The following is a 17,023-nucleotide window of genomic DNA, read 5'->3' as shown; positions in this document are numbered from 1 at the left end:
GACTGGGAATGACTGGTCACTATGACACACACTGACCACCAGGTGCCAGATGCTCAGTGCAGGAGCTGCCCTCTGGTGGTCAGTGCGCTCCCACAGGGGGAGCTCTGCTCAGCCACAAGCCAGGCTGATGGCTGCCAGTACAGTGGTGGTGGTGGGAGCCTCTCCCGCCTCCTCAGCAGCACTAAGGATATTCAACTGCAGCTTAGGTCTGCTCCCCGCTGGCAAGTGGACATCCCCCGAGGGCTGCCGGGCTGCCAGAGGGATGTCTGACTGCCAGCTTAGGCCCGATCCCCCGGGGAGCAGGCCTAAGCCAGCAGGTGGGCATCCCCCGAGGGGTCCCAGACTGCGAGAGGGCACAAGCCGGGCTGAGGGACCCCCTCCCCCCCCCGAGTGCACAAATGTTTGTGCACTGGGCCTCTAGTCTATAATTAAAGCATAATATGCTGATTAGACTGGACGTCCTTCTGGATGAAGCCAGGGCTGCGAGGGAAGCCTGGGTCCCGGGTCCAGAAGGAAGCTAGTGCCTGCAGCCAGGGGAAGGAAGGCTTACTCTTGCACGAATTTTGTGCATCGGGACTCTAGTGTGTATATATTCTTTGATCCTAACTTAAGGCCAAGGAGGTTGATGCTTATCAGAATCCCTCCTCCTTGGACTACAGTTTTTGTCCTGTGGGCTCCACATCTCTTAAGGAAAAACAACAAAAAAAACCTCTGCTCAGTTTCTTAGCCTCTCAACCAGAACTTTTGGAAAGGATCACTTTCAGGGGGACCATGTACAGGTGACAGGATTTCCTTTCTCGGCTTGCTTTCTTTTCTGGATCTTGTCTCTTTAATTCTCCATTGCCTCAGTAGCTTAGCTCTTTGATACTTTCAAACAGATGTTTTGAATATGTGTTTTTAATTTGGTCAGCAGGAGGAGTACTAGTCAAGCCATGACAGAAGAGGAATTCCTAGCTTTATTTTGTTTTAGGTTCTTTTAAAATCCTTCTGAGTAATGTATTGGTCCTTTTCCAGGTGCTACCATATTGGGGAAATCCTCATGATAGAAAAGTCATAAGGAGATTCTGGAGTCAGGTAACTCTCAGCTTACTGAATATATACATATACAAGCACACATGTATATATATGAAATCATTATTTCTTCAATTGATTTGAGTAATTTCTCATATACAAAATCTTCTTATATATTTCTGGCACTAGGCAAGTGCACTTTTTTTCTTTTACATTGTTATGATGTTTTTCCTATTATAGACAGTCAGCTGGATTTGATTGAAGTCCAGGATTAAATAAGAACTTTTTTCTTTAATAAGCTAAATACTAGTTTTTATGATGATTCGTGATTAAGGTCCTACTTTAAAAACAGTTGTTTAATTCACTGTACATCTCCCAGGTGGGAGAAGCACATCTTTAGAGCTATCATAAACTTGGCCTTAGAAAATACAATGTATTCCTCATTATCTCATATGAATTGTTATTTCTTTTCGCCCTTGTCCTCTTATATTTACAGAAGACCCTTTACACTCAGGATGCTCCCTTCCACGTGGTTATCACCAGCTACCAGCTGGTGGTGCAGGATGTAAAGTATTTCCAGCGGGTCAAGTGGCAGTACATGGTACTGGACGAGGCTCAGGCACTCAAGAGTAGTTCCAGGTAACATGAGTAGTAGAACCCAAACTCCTTGGACTGAGGATATGTAGAAATATGATATACAGTTGACCCTTGAACAGTGTGGTGGTTAAGGGTGCCAAAATCAGTCCCCCCAACTCCTCGCACTTGAAAATCCTCATAAAACTTTTGACTCTCCAAACTCTGGAAGTTTTACCAATAACATAAATAATCGATTAACACAAATTTTGTATGTTACATGTATTATATATTGAATTCTTACAATAAAGTAAGCTAGAGAAAAGAAAATGATACTGCCCTAGCTGGTTTTGCTCAGTGGTTAAAGTGTCAGTCTGCAGACTGAAGGATTATGGGTTCGATTCTGGTCAAGGGCTTGTACCTTGGTTGTAGGCTCTATCCCTGGACCCATTGTGGCAAGTGCGGTAGGAAACCAATGTTTCTCTCTGTCTCTCCCCGTCCCTTCACTCTCTAAAAAAAGTCAATGGAAAAAGTATCCTCAGGTGAGTATTAACAAGAAAAACAACAACAACAAAAATGTTACTAAGAAAATTATAAGGAAGAGAAAATACATTTACTATATTTATTGGAAAAAAATCCACGTTAGTGGACCCTCACAGTTTAAACCCATGTTGTTCAAGGGTCAACTGTATCTGTGTGCTATATACACACATGAAAATAAAGATCAGAGAGGTTTCAGAAGATGGAATGATATGGTCTCCCCATAAGCCATTCATCTGACCAGAAGTCAGAAGTTCCCTTTTGCATTTTTCATGGAACATAAATATTAATGTTTAAAATACAAGGATTTTTCTCATTCTGTTTTCCTACTCAATAATTATGACATTTTAATAGATCTTTGTTCTTCAAGGAAAATTTTTGTGGAGGAAGGGGCGCCTGCCCTTTCCTCGAGAGATTATTTTAGACAGGAGGTCTTAGTAGGAAGTAGAATGTTACATTTATGTGGATTGTAGGTTCTGTCTGCTTTATGCAAGTTGTCCTAGTCCCTGGATGGTATTAGAATTCCCCAAGAATCTTTTTATTGGAACTTATATGTTTAAAATATTCCAATAACTTTTTGTTGTTAATCCTTACCCGAGAATATTTTTTCTATTGATTTTTTTTTTTTTTGAGAGACTGGAGGAGAGGGAGAGAGGGGGAGAGAGAGAAACATGGATGTGAGAGAGATACATCAATTGGTTGCCTCCCTCATGCACTTCTACTCGGGCTAAAGATGGAACCTGCAACCCAGGTATGTGCCCTTGACCAGGAATTGAACCGGCAACCCTCCAGTGAAGTATGCCACACCAGCCAGGAAAAATATTCTAATACTTTTAAGTTTCCAAACTGAATAGTAAACGAGTGTTTGGCTATAAAGTGTTATTCAGTAGTATTAAACCTTGAGTTTGAGGCATTTTTATTAACTGTTGGTGAACACATAGGACTTCTTTAAAGGTCCATGTTAACTGGCAGGATGGTATTTTCCATAGAACATTACATCATCTGAAGGGCATTACTTCATATTGCACTATTTCAAAGTAGGAAATGTTCATAGCCATAGATGATATATTCTCTTTGCATTTTCTTCTCATGGGCTTTCCCTAAAATCAATTTTAAAGCTTCCTACTACAGATAAGTGCCTTATAATGAACTGGTTTGTGTCAGCACAAAGAGGAGTTTTATCAAGCCAGAAAGGATCCCTCTCTGCCTGTTTGGGGCTTTTTTTCCTAAAGCCTAGTCCCATATTTTCAGTATAGAGGCAGAAATCAGTCCTCTGAAATGTCCTGTCCTCAGCTTTGTTGAATAATATTTTTCAATTGTGTACATAGTGGAGTAGTTGATTCTGAGTGTTCGTTATTTTTTTGGAAAACATTTTTAGAAATATGGGGACTTGGTAGGGTGGAGAAAGATTTATAGCTAACTTGGAATTTGTAATTCATCTTATTGGACAGTGTTCGTTGGAAGATCCTCTTGCAGTTCCAGTGTCGGAATCGGCTTCTGCTAACTGGGACCCCCATTCAGAACACCATGGCAGAGGTAGGCACTAGGTCTCAGTTTTAGGTCTGCATTAAACAGAATGGCTCCAGCAGAGAATAGAAGTCTTCACACATGCCAACCTTGAGTATTAGTACTCTGTGCAAATTATAATTCCCACATAAAGAAGAATTTGAACATAGCTTACCCTAAGTGGGTTTTTTGGCATCATTCCTATTTTTTAATTCTCTGGCAAAAAGCAAATAAGTTACTTTATTTCTTTGTATTTATGTAATAAACAGTGACCACATTAGGGATGCTACCCATCCAAAGCAGAGATGTTTTTATGCTAGAATGAAAAGGTAACATTTTTTTCTTTAGGAAGATAATTGATCTTCTATAACAGGGGTTAGAAAACTTTCTGTAAAGAGCCAGATAGTAAATATTTTAGACTTTACTGGCCATACAGTCACTGTCACACTATTTAACCTTGCCATTATAATATGTAAGCAGCCATGGATGATACATAAATGAGTAAATGTGGCTATGTTCACTAAAACTTTATTTGTAAAAATAGATGGCAGACCAGACTTGGCACAACAGATTATAATTTGTTAACCCCTGATCTGGAGTTATTATTAGCAAGTTATGTTACCTCAGATGTTACACAATTGTGGAATGGGTTTTTTAATATGTGTAAGATCTTTAAAACTATTCCACCGCAAAATCTGAGGTGGACGTGCACTTTCAGACTTTTAGTTCGAAATTCATTGAAAAGTAACTACATTTTGCGTAGCACTTTATAGAATTAGTATTGGGTGATGAGGTATGTGCCCATACACTGTTTCTGTCCCTCTCATTCACTCACACATACACATGCACTGAGACACAGACATACACACATACCTGCAACTTTCACTCTCTCTCCAAACCCTCACACTGTCATTTTGTTGCTCTGCAGCTATTTCACTTTTCTTTTGTTTATAGCTCTGGGCTCTGCTGCATTTCATTATGCCAACATTATTTGATTCACATGAGGAATTTAATGAGTGGTTTTCCAAGGACATTGAGAGCCATGCCGAAAACAAATCTGCCATTGATGAGAGTGAGTACTTTTATGAACTTTCTTCTATGGATCAGTTTAGACAAAGACTTAATTGTATGCTTTTTCTATATGTAGAATTTTCTTCTCATATACTTACGATTGGTTGGGGTTGGGGGGAATAGGGACACATATGTAATACCTTAATAAAGAAAAAGAAAAAAAAGAACAGGTTCCTCTTGATTGGGATATTTGTCTAAAGAGAAAGAAGTAATTGAGATAAAAAGAACAATTTAATAATAGATACAGTAACTAGAAGCTATTATGGTCCTTTGTTCAGATGTCATGTTTAGGTCAGTTTTTCATGTTTGAAGGACATTATCTTTAGCAATCAAGTTGAATAAACAATATTAAAAGTAAAAAAAAAATATGTACTTTGTTTATGTTTAAAAGGCTTTAAAAAAGGACTAATTGATTCAGGTGATGTTGCTGTACAGTAAACCCTCAATTTTGTGGACCTTGATTTAAAGGACTTCCAATTTAGCGGACAAAATTTCTGGTCCATGTGTCATATGTGAAAATTAAAACCCTGTTAATTTTAAAATGCTTTTAACCAAGATTTGCTTATAATTAAATTATCAAGTTTTTTGTTGTTTTTGTTAAAGCACTGTAGTAATTTTGCCAAAATAAACATTACATATCTACAACTATATTCTACATATTTAAATCCAAGAGTCACCGCTTGTAAACAATGTTCAGTGAATGATTAGCAAGCGATCACATCTCATTGGGCGCAGTAATTGGTTCTGTTGTGTTGTGGTGTGACTTTCTGCAGCGGTTTTAATGCATGCCTTGCCAGATGTTTCCATGTTCACTAAGCTACACCCTAGCTGCATGCATTTGTTTACTTGAGGTGACTGGTGAATGCACACGTTTATTAGACCCACTTAGTATAAATGTAAAATTACAGTGATACATACAGAAAACTTTTTTGTGAAAGTTAAACTTTTCATACATACTTAATTTTAATTACACAAACATGTCTACATGAGTAAATCAGGTAAACTAATTTGTCAATTTTTTAACATTCGCATTCAGAAAACCTACTTTATTATGCAACGGACTTTCAGCTTTAACAGACACCTCCTCACCCAAATTAGTCTGTATAGCAAGGTTTTACTGTATTGTTGGCTAATCAAGGCAGAGTAGGCAGAGTCAGATTTCCACATAGAGCCTGAAAAATTCCCATCAGAATTCTGTTCTTTGTGGAATGGGGTAAGGCTTTTTCCTGTGATAAAAACTGAAAATACTAGTTTCTGTTTATATTAAAATGTGTTTCTACTGTGAACATTTTTAACATTGTGTGTCAGTACTATTGATCTTGTTGAGTATTATCTTTTAAGAGAATCATGTGTTTGTTACATAAACATGAAGTGACATCTTTTAACTATTAGAAAAGTCCTTAGTAATTTCTTATACTACAAGTTGTTATTTGATGACATAATTTGAAAACATGATTTTGGGGAACATTGGGAACCACAGATAGCTTGCATTAGACCTATATGAGAACCCTATTTTATTGATAAAAATGTTCCTTAAACATTATAAAGGTGCATTCTAATAAAAATAAGGTGGTCTTTGTTGGTCTGAGTGAGAGCAAAATGCATTTGCCCAGTTGACTATACGAAGATACTCTGGAAAATTCAGATTCCTTGGTCTCCTACTTGGGGAAAAAAATTTGTTTCAGTCTTCTTTCATAGAATCATTAAGCCAAAAGGTGTTAAAACAGTTTAGTGAGAGATGTTTATGACTTTTCTTTTGTTTGTGTTAAATTGAAATAATGTATTACTTATGGGGGGGTCCTCCTGGCATTTCAGATCAACTCTCTCGCTTACACATGATCTTGAAGCCATTTATGCTGAGGAGAATCAAGAAAGATGTAGAAAATGAATTGTCTGACAAGGTAAGGAAAGAAAACTTCATGAGTTTATTAAGCCTTAATAGGCACCACCTTAGGGTTCCAGGGAGAAAAAAATGTTTCTTTATAAATGTTTACTTGAAAAGTAATTAGTTTGATTGAGAGAAGACCTTTAAACCTGAGTGGATCAAAGATTTCATATGAGTCAAATAATCACAGCAAGTAATATTTTTCTTTTTGTTTTATAGTCATTTATGGAGAATTTGAAATATTATGAAAGTAGAAAACATAATATAATGTACCTTTTTGTAGTCACCAAACAGCTTCAACAGTGATCAACTCATGGCTATCCCCACCCTTCTAGATTATTCTGAAGCAGATCCCAGATGTCTTTTATTTCATTTATAAAAATTTTCATATGTATTTTAAAATATTTGGTCTTTTAAAAAATACATAACCGCATATTATTGCCCCTGCTGAAAATGACAATTACTTTATTGTAGTATTACATAGCAGTCAGTGCTCAGATATCCCTAGTTCATTCTCGCCTCTTTTTCACTCTCACTCTCACTCTCAGAATTAGATTTTTGAAATCAGAATCCAAGCAAGATCCACACATAGCATTTGGGTGACATGTCTCTTAAGTGTCTTTTTATCTTTTTAAATCCTCACCTGAGCATATTTTTCCATTGGTTTTTAGAGAGAGTGAGAGGGAGAGAGGGAAGGAGGAAGGGAGAGAGAAAAAGAGACATCAATGTGAGAGAGACACATTGATTGGTCGCCTCCCACACTCTCCCGGACAGGGACAGGGATTGAGACTGCACCAAGGTACATGCCCTTGATTGGGAATCAAACCGGCAACCATTCCGTCCTTGGGCTGACGCTCTAACCACTGAGCAACCAACCAGGGCTTAAGTATCTTTTAATTCCTCCCTCTGCTTTCCCTTGCATTCGTTGTTGAAGAAACTGAGTTATTTGTCCTATAGAGTTTCCCACATACTAGATTTTGCAAATTACATCATCCTGGTGTTGTCAGATGTGTTCCTCTGTCTCTTGTATTTCTGCAACTGAGAGTTAGAGTTTGAAATTTAATGTGCTTTGGGTTATAATATTTTTTCTCATACAAAGCCAATAATTTTGGTTTATAAATATCACAGGCCAGGTATCTTTACCAGACTTCTATAATTCTCCTGTGAATTCTCCCCATATTCTCCTTCCTTCTTTTTTCTACCAGTTCTCAGTCCTTTGGAGTTTTTTCCATATTCCACAGAGTCTGCTTGTTTCTAACAAAGGCAGCTTTCCAGATCCTGATAATATCAGGTAGTTCTTCTCTATCACTGTCAGAAGGATGGATTGTTTTGAAATTAGTAACTCTCTTTGGAAGATTGTGGTGGTGATGCACACCTTCAAAGAAAGGAGCAGTGTACCTTTGTTTTACTTCTTTTTAAAAAATCTTGGTGGCTGTTTTGTGAAACTGGCAGATTTTAATTAAAGAGCACTGTCACACAGATGTACCTGATAGAAGGAATATACTTTATTTAAAAAAATGGATCCTTGAGGCTTTTTTTTTTTTTATCACAGAGGACTTAGAAAACAATAGCAGTGTCATAATACTGTTAATGGTCAGTAGGGAGGTGATCAGAAGATGTAGTATGGTTCTTAACCACTGTATATAGTGTACATTTCTTAGGCATCAGTAATGTTTCTGATCTAGTAAATAATACTATTTAATATAGTTATTTATTGCATGCCATCCACTGGTACTTATAGATATGTAAAGTCTCCAGTTTCTGTTCAGATTTCCAAAGGAGACAAATAACTAATACTGTGTCATAGAGATACAATGATTGTCTATGTGAACTATAATGGGAACATAGATAAGGGAGTAGTTCTCTTAGATGGCATCAAAGCAGGGATGACATGTGAGGTAGATCTGGAATAACGAGTTGTCATTTACTAGGAAAATTATAGAAAGGGGTGCTAGGCAACAAGAGCAATGTGAACAAAGGTAGAGCAACATTCAAATATACAGTATGTTTGGCAAACATTATTCAGACCATGCTTGCTAAGGTATGTAGGAAGACATAGTAATAAGACTGGGACAATTGGGTGGGTTAGATTATGGAAGGTCTTTTCTACCTATTGGAGAATTTTTAATATTTTACTATAGGCAGAAATGTACATTGAAGGTTTTTTCAGTAGTTGAATTACAAAATTTGTAAGAAAACTTTTTTTAGGATCAGGAGAGACTGGCTGGCAGCAGGAAGACTCCAGAATAACACAATGGGAATGGTCATAAAAAGTGGTTAGAGGTAAATTTCTAGCCCTAGCCGGTTTGGCTCAGTTGCTAGAGCCTCAACTTATGGACTGAGGAGTCCCAGGTTCGATTCCGGTCAAGGGCATGTGCCTCGGTTGAAGTCCCCAATAGGGGGCATGCAAGAGGCAGCCAATCAATGAATCTCTCTTATCATTGACTAGAGGCTGGTGCACGAATTCATGCACCAGTGGGGTCCCTTGGCCTGACCTGCAGGATCGGGTTGAAACCGGCTCTCTGACATCCCCCAAGGGGTCCCGGATTTCGAGAGGGCACAGGCCAGGCTGAGGGAACCCATCGGTGCACAATCAGGGCTGGGAGGGACGCAAGAAGTTGGCCAGCCGGGGAGGGACCATAGGAGGGCTCCAGGGCATGTCCGGCCAATCTTGCTCAGTCCCGATTGGCGGGACCCCAGCAGCAACCTAATCTACCAGTCGGAGCATCTGCCCCCTGGTGATCAGTGTATGTCATAGTGACTGGTTGACCAATTGACTGTCTGTCCCCTAGTGGTCAGTGCATGTCATAGCAAGCGGTTGAGCAGCCTTAGCATTCAACGCTTTGATTGGTTGAATGGACAACCGGACACTTAGCATATTAGGCTTTTATTATATAGGATGTTTCTATCTCTCCCTCTCCCTTCCTCTCTGAAATCAATAATAAAATAAAATAAAAATAAATAAGTAAATTTCTAGGTTGAGTTGAGGGACTTAGGAAATTATTAAACATGGGGTATGAGAGAGAGAAGAAATCAAAGCTGACTAAAGTTTCTCTTGGGCAACTCAGTGAGTGGTAATGCTGTTAATCAATTTAGTAAATTGTGGAAAAGATAATTGTTTTCTGATATGTGACATATAAAACTACTTTGCCCAGCTGGTGTGGATCAGTGATTGGGCATCAATCCATGAACCAGGAGGTCACGGTTCGATTCCTGGTCAGGGCACACACCAGGTTTAGGGTTCAATCCCCTGTAGGAGACACCGATGGATGTTGATTCTCTTTCATCACTGATGTTTCTCTCTCTCCCTCCCCCTTCCTCTGTCTGAAATCAATAAAACCTTTTTTTTATTAAAAACATAAAACTGCTGTGCACTCTCTGAGTGGTACTATTTTATTGTAGTAGGCAGTTGACAGTATGGGGCTAGGGGAGTTTAGGGATATATTTTTGTGTAAGTCACTGTGATGGGCAATAATTGGTGCTATTGGAAATGGAAGAAATTTCCCAGGGACAGCATGTAGATTGAGTGACGGAAAGAGAGTCAAGGAAAAAAAAACATTTCTGGATAATTAACCACATCACAGATTTATAGAGATAATGTGTTTCTAGAGATACATATATTGTTTTTTCAATCATCTGGCTTACATGTGTTTTTAATTTTATGATGATACTGAATTTCCTTCTAAACTGTTTTTCAAAATATAAATGTTTTCACTGATTTTTAGATTGAGATCCTAATGTATTGCCAACTGACCAGTCGACAAAAGCTACTCTATCAGGCACTAAAGAACAAAATTTCTATTGAGGATTTATTGCAATCTTCTATGGGCTCTACCCAGCAAGCACAGACCACCACCAGCAGCCTCATGAATCTGGTCATGCAGTTTAGAAAGGTAAGAGCTTAGATCAGTTGCCTTGGAGTTGTCTTTATTAACCCACTTCAAGTAAAAGGCCTCTAACCTTGATACCAAATAAATGTTGTTAAAAAGAGATGAAAATGGCAGAGTATTTATTCACAAAGTTGGGGATCCCCCATCATTTCATAGAGTGATGTTTGCACATAACAATGTTGTGTTCTTTCCCTTTCTCTTAGGTGTGTAATCACCCAGAGTTATTTGAACGACAAGAAACTTGGTCTCCATTTCATATTTCCCTAAAGCCATACCAGATTTCAAAATTTATCTACCATCACGGACAGATCAGGGTCTTCAACCATTCACGAGACAGGTGAGCAAATATTACTATCTGTTTACTCTAAAAGAGTGTTTTTGTAATATGTGGGATTGTGGAGAAAATTTTAGTGGAGAATGTTTGAATTCCTCACTAAAACATAATTAAACTGGGTTAAGGGATCTTGTGGTAGGAAAATCTGTGCACTGTCAAGGGTTTACCTAACTGGATGACCTTAAAGACCCTAGCCACTTCTAGTTGCTTTTCCAAATGAGAAATATGCTCCTGTGTGCAAATATGCACTTGCTCCAAAAGAGATCTGTAAAAGAGGCCTGTGTTGCTCAGTGGTTGCGTGTCAACCTATGAACCAGGAAGTCACAGTTTGATTCCTGGTCAGGCACATGCCCAGGTTACAGGCTCGATCCCCAATCAGGGGCGTGCAGGAGGCAGCCATCAATTGTTCTCTCTCTGATGATGTTTCTATCTCTCCCTCTCCCTCTCTGAAATCAATAAAAATATATATTTTTAAAAATCAAATAAATTTGGGTTTGTATTTACTTTATTTACTTGCTTTACAGGTGGTTAAGGGTTCTTCTTTCTCCATTTGCACCAGACTATATCCAACAGTCTCTCTTTCACAGAAAAGGTATGTGTTTTTATCTTTGGGAAGGAAAGTTTGCCAAGGATTTATCAGGATGTTTCTCTTTGTTTTGTTGAATGACGGATTTGGAACTAATAGTGGTTTGCCTGCATGCTAGGTTTTTATTTATAAAGTCTTGATAAGATTTAAGTAAATTAGTCATCTTCATCTATAGATGCTATGATTTGTGACTATAACAGGAAGCAATAAAAAAATATTACGTTGACCTTCCAGCTTTATTTCATACCTGACTCTTAAGAATTTCTTATACTCTTAAGACATGACAGAGACAGTGCAAGATTCTTATTAGTCTAAGGAAAAGAAGCCTCTCAACTTAGGACATTGTCTGTAGTATTAAGGCAAAGGTTCAATGGTTCAGAATCTCTTAGTTCTGTCCTTTGCTTTTTTCTTTTTCTTTTGGTCTGGCATGATAAAAAGAAGAAGGCAGTTAGCCAAGGATCCAAAACCCCAAATGTAACTAATGAGCCAACTTCACTGTAGCTCATCTGTGCCATATCTCATAGGTCTGCCTAGTCTACTTAAGATTGTGGTACAAAAATATGACACCCTGACTTTCATCAAAGTAGCTGTGGTTCAGAATCTTTAAAATGTTTTTATTATTAAGCCAAAATTCAGCAGTTTAGCGAACAGGTTTTAGTTGAGTATTATCTCTTGGCTTGTTATTGAGTTTAACTTTGTCCTTTGATATTCTAGGTGTTAATGAAGAAAGCTGTTTTTCTTTCCTTCGCTTTATTGATGTATCGCCAGCAGAAATGGCAAACCTCATGCTTCAGGGACTTTTGGCCAGGTGAGTGAGGAGTTTGCTCGTTGTTTGATGAGAGAGCCATTGGAAATAAACAAGGACAAAGGTTGAATACTATGAAGGTTAAATATTTAATGTTATATCTTACAGAGCCTCTCATTCTTTTTGTGTTGTTGAAAATTTATATTAGGGCCTGGCCGGCATGGCTTAGTGATTGAGCATCGACCTCTGAATTGGGAGGTCAGAGTTCGATTCCCAGTCAGGGCACATGCCCAGGTTGCAGGCTCAATCCCTAGTGTGTGGCGTGCAGGAGGCAGCTGATCAGTGATTACCTTTCATCATTTTGATGTTTCTATCTCTCCCTCTCCCTTCCTCTCTGATATCAATAAAAATATTTTTTAAAAGAAAATTTATATTAGGAAGTCATAATTCTCTTTTGATCATTTAATAATTGCTGGATGCCTCATGATATACCATAAATAAAAACATCAGACTCTCCTCCCACGTGCTACCAGGTCTTCAGGTCTTCTTAATTTCTAGTTAGTCTGCTATATTTTATTCGCTTCCATAGGGCAAATGATGGGTAATGATTCCTTTAGTTAGTAGTGATTACAGCATAGCCTGCCTTAAATGTTCTGGAAACTTAGAGGCACTAAAGAACAAAATTTCTATTGAGGATTTATTGCAATCTTCTATGGGCTCTACCCAGCAAGCACAGACCACCACCAGCAGCCTCATGAATCTGGTCATGCAGTTTAGAAAGGTAAGAGCTTAGATCAGTTGCCTTGGAATTGTCTTTATTAACCCACTTCAAGTAAAAGGCCTCTAACCTTGATACCAAATAAATGTTGTTAAAAAGAGATGAAAATGGCAGAGTATTTATTCACAAAGTTTGGGATCCCCCATCATTTCATAGAGTGATGTTTGCACATAACAATGTTGTGTTCTTTCCCTTTCTCTTAGGTGTGTAATCACCCAGAGTTATTTGAACGACAAGAAACTTGGTCTCCATTTCATATTTCCCTAAAGCCATACCAGATTTCAAAATTTATCTACCATCACGGACAGATCAGGGTCTTCAACCATTCACGAGACAGGTGAGCAAATATTACTATCTGTTTACTCTAAAAGAGTGTTTTTGTAATATGTGGGATTGTGGAGAAAATTTTAGTGGAGAATGTTTGAATTCCTCACTAAAACATAATTAAACTGGGTTAAGGGATCTTGTGGTAGGAAAATCTGTGCACTGTCAAGGGTTTACCTAACTGGATGACCTTAAAGACCCTAGCCACTTCTAGTTGCTTTTCCAAATGAGAAATATGCTCCTGTGTGCAAATATGCACTTGCTCCAAAAGAGATCTGTAAAAGAGGCCTGTGTTGCTCAGTGGTTGCGTGTCAACCTATGAACCAGGAAGTCACAGTTTGATTCCTGGTCAGGCACATGCCCAGGTTACAGGCTCGATCCCCAGTCAGGGGCGTGCAGGAGGCAGCCATCAATTGTTCTCTCTCTGATGATGTTTCTATCTCTCCCTCTCCCTCTCTGAAATCAATAAAAATATATATTTTTAAAAATCAAATAAATTTGGGTTTGTATTTACTTTATTTACTTGCTTTACAGGTGGTTAAGGGTTCTTCTTTCTCCATTTGCACCAGACTATATCCAACAGTCTCTCTTTCACAGAAAAGGTATGTGTTTTTATCTTTGGGAAGGAAAGTTTGCCAAGGATTTATCAGGATGTTTCTCTTTGTTTTGTTGAATGACGGATTTGGAACTAATAGTGGTTTGCCTGCATGCTAGGTTTTTATTTATAAAGTCTTGATAAGATTTAAGTAAATTAGTCATCTTCATCTATAGATGCTATGATTTGTGACTATAACAGGAAGCAATAAAAAAATATTACGTTGACCTTCCAGCTTTATTTCATACCTGACTCTTAAGAATTTCTTATACTCTTAAGACATGACAGAGACAGTGCAAGATTCTTATTAGTCTAAGGAAAAGAAGCCTCTCAACTTAGGACATTGTCTGTAGTATTAAGGCAAAGGTTCAATGGTTCAGAATCTCTTAGTTCTGTCCTTTGCTTTTTTCTTTTTCTTTTGGTCTGGCATGATAAAAAGAAGAAGGCAGTTAGCCAAGGATCCAAAACCCCAAATGTAACTAATGAGCCAACTTCACTGTAGCTCATCTGTGCCATATCTCATAGGTCTGCCTAGTCTACTTAAGATTGTGGTACAAAAATATGACACCCTGACTTTCATCAAAGTAGCTGTGGTTCAGAATCTTTAAAATGTTTTTATTATTAAGCCAAAATTCAGCAGTTTAGCGAACAGGTTTTAGTTGAGTATTATCTCTTGGCTTGTTATTGAGTTTAACTTTGTCCTTTGATATTCTAGGTGTTAATGAAGAAAGCTGTTTTTCTTTCCTTCGCTTTATTGATGTATCGCCAGCAGAAATGGCAAACCTCATGCTTCAGGGACTTTTGGCCAGGTGAGTGAGGAGTTTGCTCGTTGTTTGATGAGAGAGCCATTGGAAATTAACAAGGACAAAGGTTGAATACTATGAAGGTTAAATATTTAATGTTATATCTTACAGAGCCTCTCATTCTTTTTGTGTTGTTGAAAATTTATATTAGGGCCTGGCCGGCATGGCTTAGTGATTGAGCATCGACCTCTGAATTGGGAGGTCAGAGTTCGATTCCCAGTCAGGGCACATGCCCAGGTTGCAGGCTCAATCCCTAGTGTGTGGCGTGCAGGAGGCAGCTGATCAGTGATTCCCTTTCATCATTTTGATGTTTCTATCTCTCCCTCTCCCTTCCTCTCTGATATCAATAAAAATATTTTTTAAAAGAAAATTTATATTAGGAAGTCATAATTCTCTTTTGATCATTTAATAATTGCTGGATGCCTCATGATATACCATAAATAAAAACATCAGACTCTCCTCCCACGTGCTACCAGGTCTTCAGGTCTTCTTAATTTCTAGTTAGTCTGCTATATTTTATTCGCTTCCATAGGGCAAATGATGGGTAATGATTCCTTTAGTTAGTAGTGATTACAGCATAGCCTGCCTTAAATGTTCTGGGAAACTTAGTTCTATGATCTTATTCTTTGTAATAATGGCTTTCCCTTATTTTATTACCTTGCCTTTATGTAATAAATAGTGACCTCATTAGGCAAAGCTCTCTCCCTAATAGGAGGATGTTTTTATGATAGAGTTTTTGTGGTAGGATTGAATATTCTTCAATACTGAGATGAGCTTTACGGAGGATTTTAGTTTTCATAGTAGCAATCCAAGTCATGCAAAAGGTAGAATTTATAGAACGGAAATATGAAATGGTTTTATCTCAAAGTAGGAAAGAACTGTTTCTAAAATGCTCAATATTTAGAAAAGAGATATGTTAATGAGAGACAAAGTTCCTCACTGCTGTGAACTACCCTCAAACCTCCATGGAGCACTGAATAAGCATGTCTGCTGTGATTTGTTTCAGATGGTTAGCTCTTTTCCTGTCTCTGAAAGCCTCCTACAGGCTCCATCAGCTGCGCTCCTGGGGAGAGCCAGAAGGGGAGAGCCAGCAGAGATATCTGAGCAACAAGGATTTCCTTCTGGGAGTTAATTTTCCACTCTCCTTTCCCAACCTTTGCAGCTGCCCTTTGTTAAAGGTAAGCAATTATTTCAGCATCAGCTATCCAAGTAGTACTCCATTCCCTTTTCAGTAAAAGAAGCAATAAAGTAAATAATGGCCTGACAGAGCCAAAAGTTCCCAGAGGAGTGGAAGCAGTATATTGATATTTGTATGTATATATAAACATATATTTTATATATAACTTTACTGTAACACAGACCTTAAATTCACAACTCTCGGAATTTATACATGTGTAAAATACTTGTGCAACAACTACCTACATTAAGATATAGGACATTTCTAGCACCCAGAGAAGTCTCCCTCATGCTACTTCCCATTTAATACCTCTCATTCAGAACAAATCAATAAAGAAAATAATCACTATACTACTTCTGTTATCACAGATTATTTTTGTCTTTTGAACTTTATGAAAATAGAATTATCAGTATGTACTCTTTTGTGTCTAGTTTCTTTCTCTCAATATTATATCTATGAGATTCATCTATGTTGCATTATAGCATTCTTTTTTAATGCTATTAATCTGTTCAGTTGGTGGATATTTAGATTGCTTCCAGTTTTGAGCTATTATGACTAAAAGGGCTATGCACATTCTTGTACATGCCTTTTGATGAGCATAAGCACTAATTACTTTGGGGTTTATGTCCCAAAGAAATGGGATTGCTGTATAATCAGGTATATGTATGTTTAGATTTAGTAGTCACTGCCAAACGTTTTCCAAAATGGTTTTACAATTTACACTTCCACCAGCATTGTGAGAGATTTGCTGTTGTGTTCATCATCCTTGCCTATAACTGGTATTTTCAGTCCATGTTTTTTAATTTGTGGTGGTAGTTCATGGTTTTAAATTGCATTATCCTGGAAAATAATGATGTTGAGTACTTTTTCATGTAATTATTGGCCATTGTAAAATAGGTGAAGGGGAAAGTGACAGGAAATAAGGTAATAGATGTAGGTCCAGATCCTAGGGGGCCTCATAAATTATTGCTAAGGATTTGGATTTTATTCTCAATGAAATGGGTAGCACTGGAGAGTTGAAAAGAGATTTGCATGTTTATATTATAGTTCCTCAACTAGATTAGAAGGTAGGAAATTTTTCTTGTATCTTTTTAAACATTTAATGGGTCATTAGTCTTTTTTTTTATTGCAATAGTTTCTTTTTTTAAAAATTAATTTTTTTTGTTCCAATTATTTCAGTTTTTTCTCTTTTTTCCCCCCCATAG

At 37.8% G+C, this 17,023-nt stretch overlaps 1 protein-coding gene across 3 annotated transcripts in view; it reads left to right on the top strand.

Moving 5' to 3' along the window:
• Positions 1 to 17,023, top strand: part of INO80 (INO80 complex subunit) — a 121,453-nt gene that overhangs the window by 35,302 nt on the left and 69,128 nt on the right. For 2 of the 3 annotated variants that reach the window (XM_014534798.1, XM_005860256.2), the window contains 10 exons: positions 1,015 to 1,074; positions 1,508 to 1,650; positions 3,576 to 3,660; positions 4,585 to 4,702; positions 6,517 to 6,602; positions 10,312 to 10,479; positions 10,680 to 10,813; positions 11,335 to 11,402; positions 12,111 to 12,204; positions 15,648 to 15,819. In XM_014534798.1, the coding sequence (XP_014390284.1) occupies positions 1,015 to 1,074; positions 1,508 to 1,650; positions 3,576 to 3,660; positions 4,585 to 4,702; positions 6,517 to 6,602; positions 10,312 to 10,479; positions 10,680 to 10,813; positions 11,335 to 11,402; positions 12,111 to 12,204; positions 15,648 to 15,819 (1,128 nt within the window). Of the gene's footprint in view, positions 1 to 1,014; positions 1,075 to 1,507; positions 1,651 to 3,575; positions 3,661 to 4,584; positions 4,703 to 6,516; positions 6,603 to 10,311; positions 10,480 to 10,679; positions 10,814 to 11,334; positions 11,403 to 12,110; positions 12,205 to 12,808; positions 12,923 to 13,122; positions 13,257 to 13,777; positions 13,846 to 14,553; positions 14,648 to 15,647; positions 15,820 to 17,023 lie in introns of all 3 variants that reach the window. The other variant, XM_014534797.1, reaches the window with a different exon arrangement.

Source organism: Myotis brandtii, unplaced genomic scaffold, assembly GCF_000412655.1.
Source record: "Myotis brandtii unplaced genomic scaffold, ASM41265v1 scaffold133, whole genome shotgun sequence".
In the NCBI taxonomy this organism is placed as follows: Eukaryota; Metazoa; Chordata; class Mammalia; order Chiroptera; family Vespertilionidae; genus Myotis; species Myotis brandtii.
The sequence above is the reverse complement of the archived record's forward strand: the minus strand, read 5'-3'. Positions and strand labels throughout refer to the sequence as shown.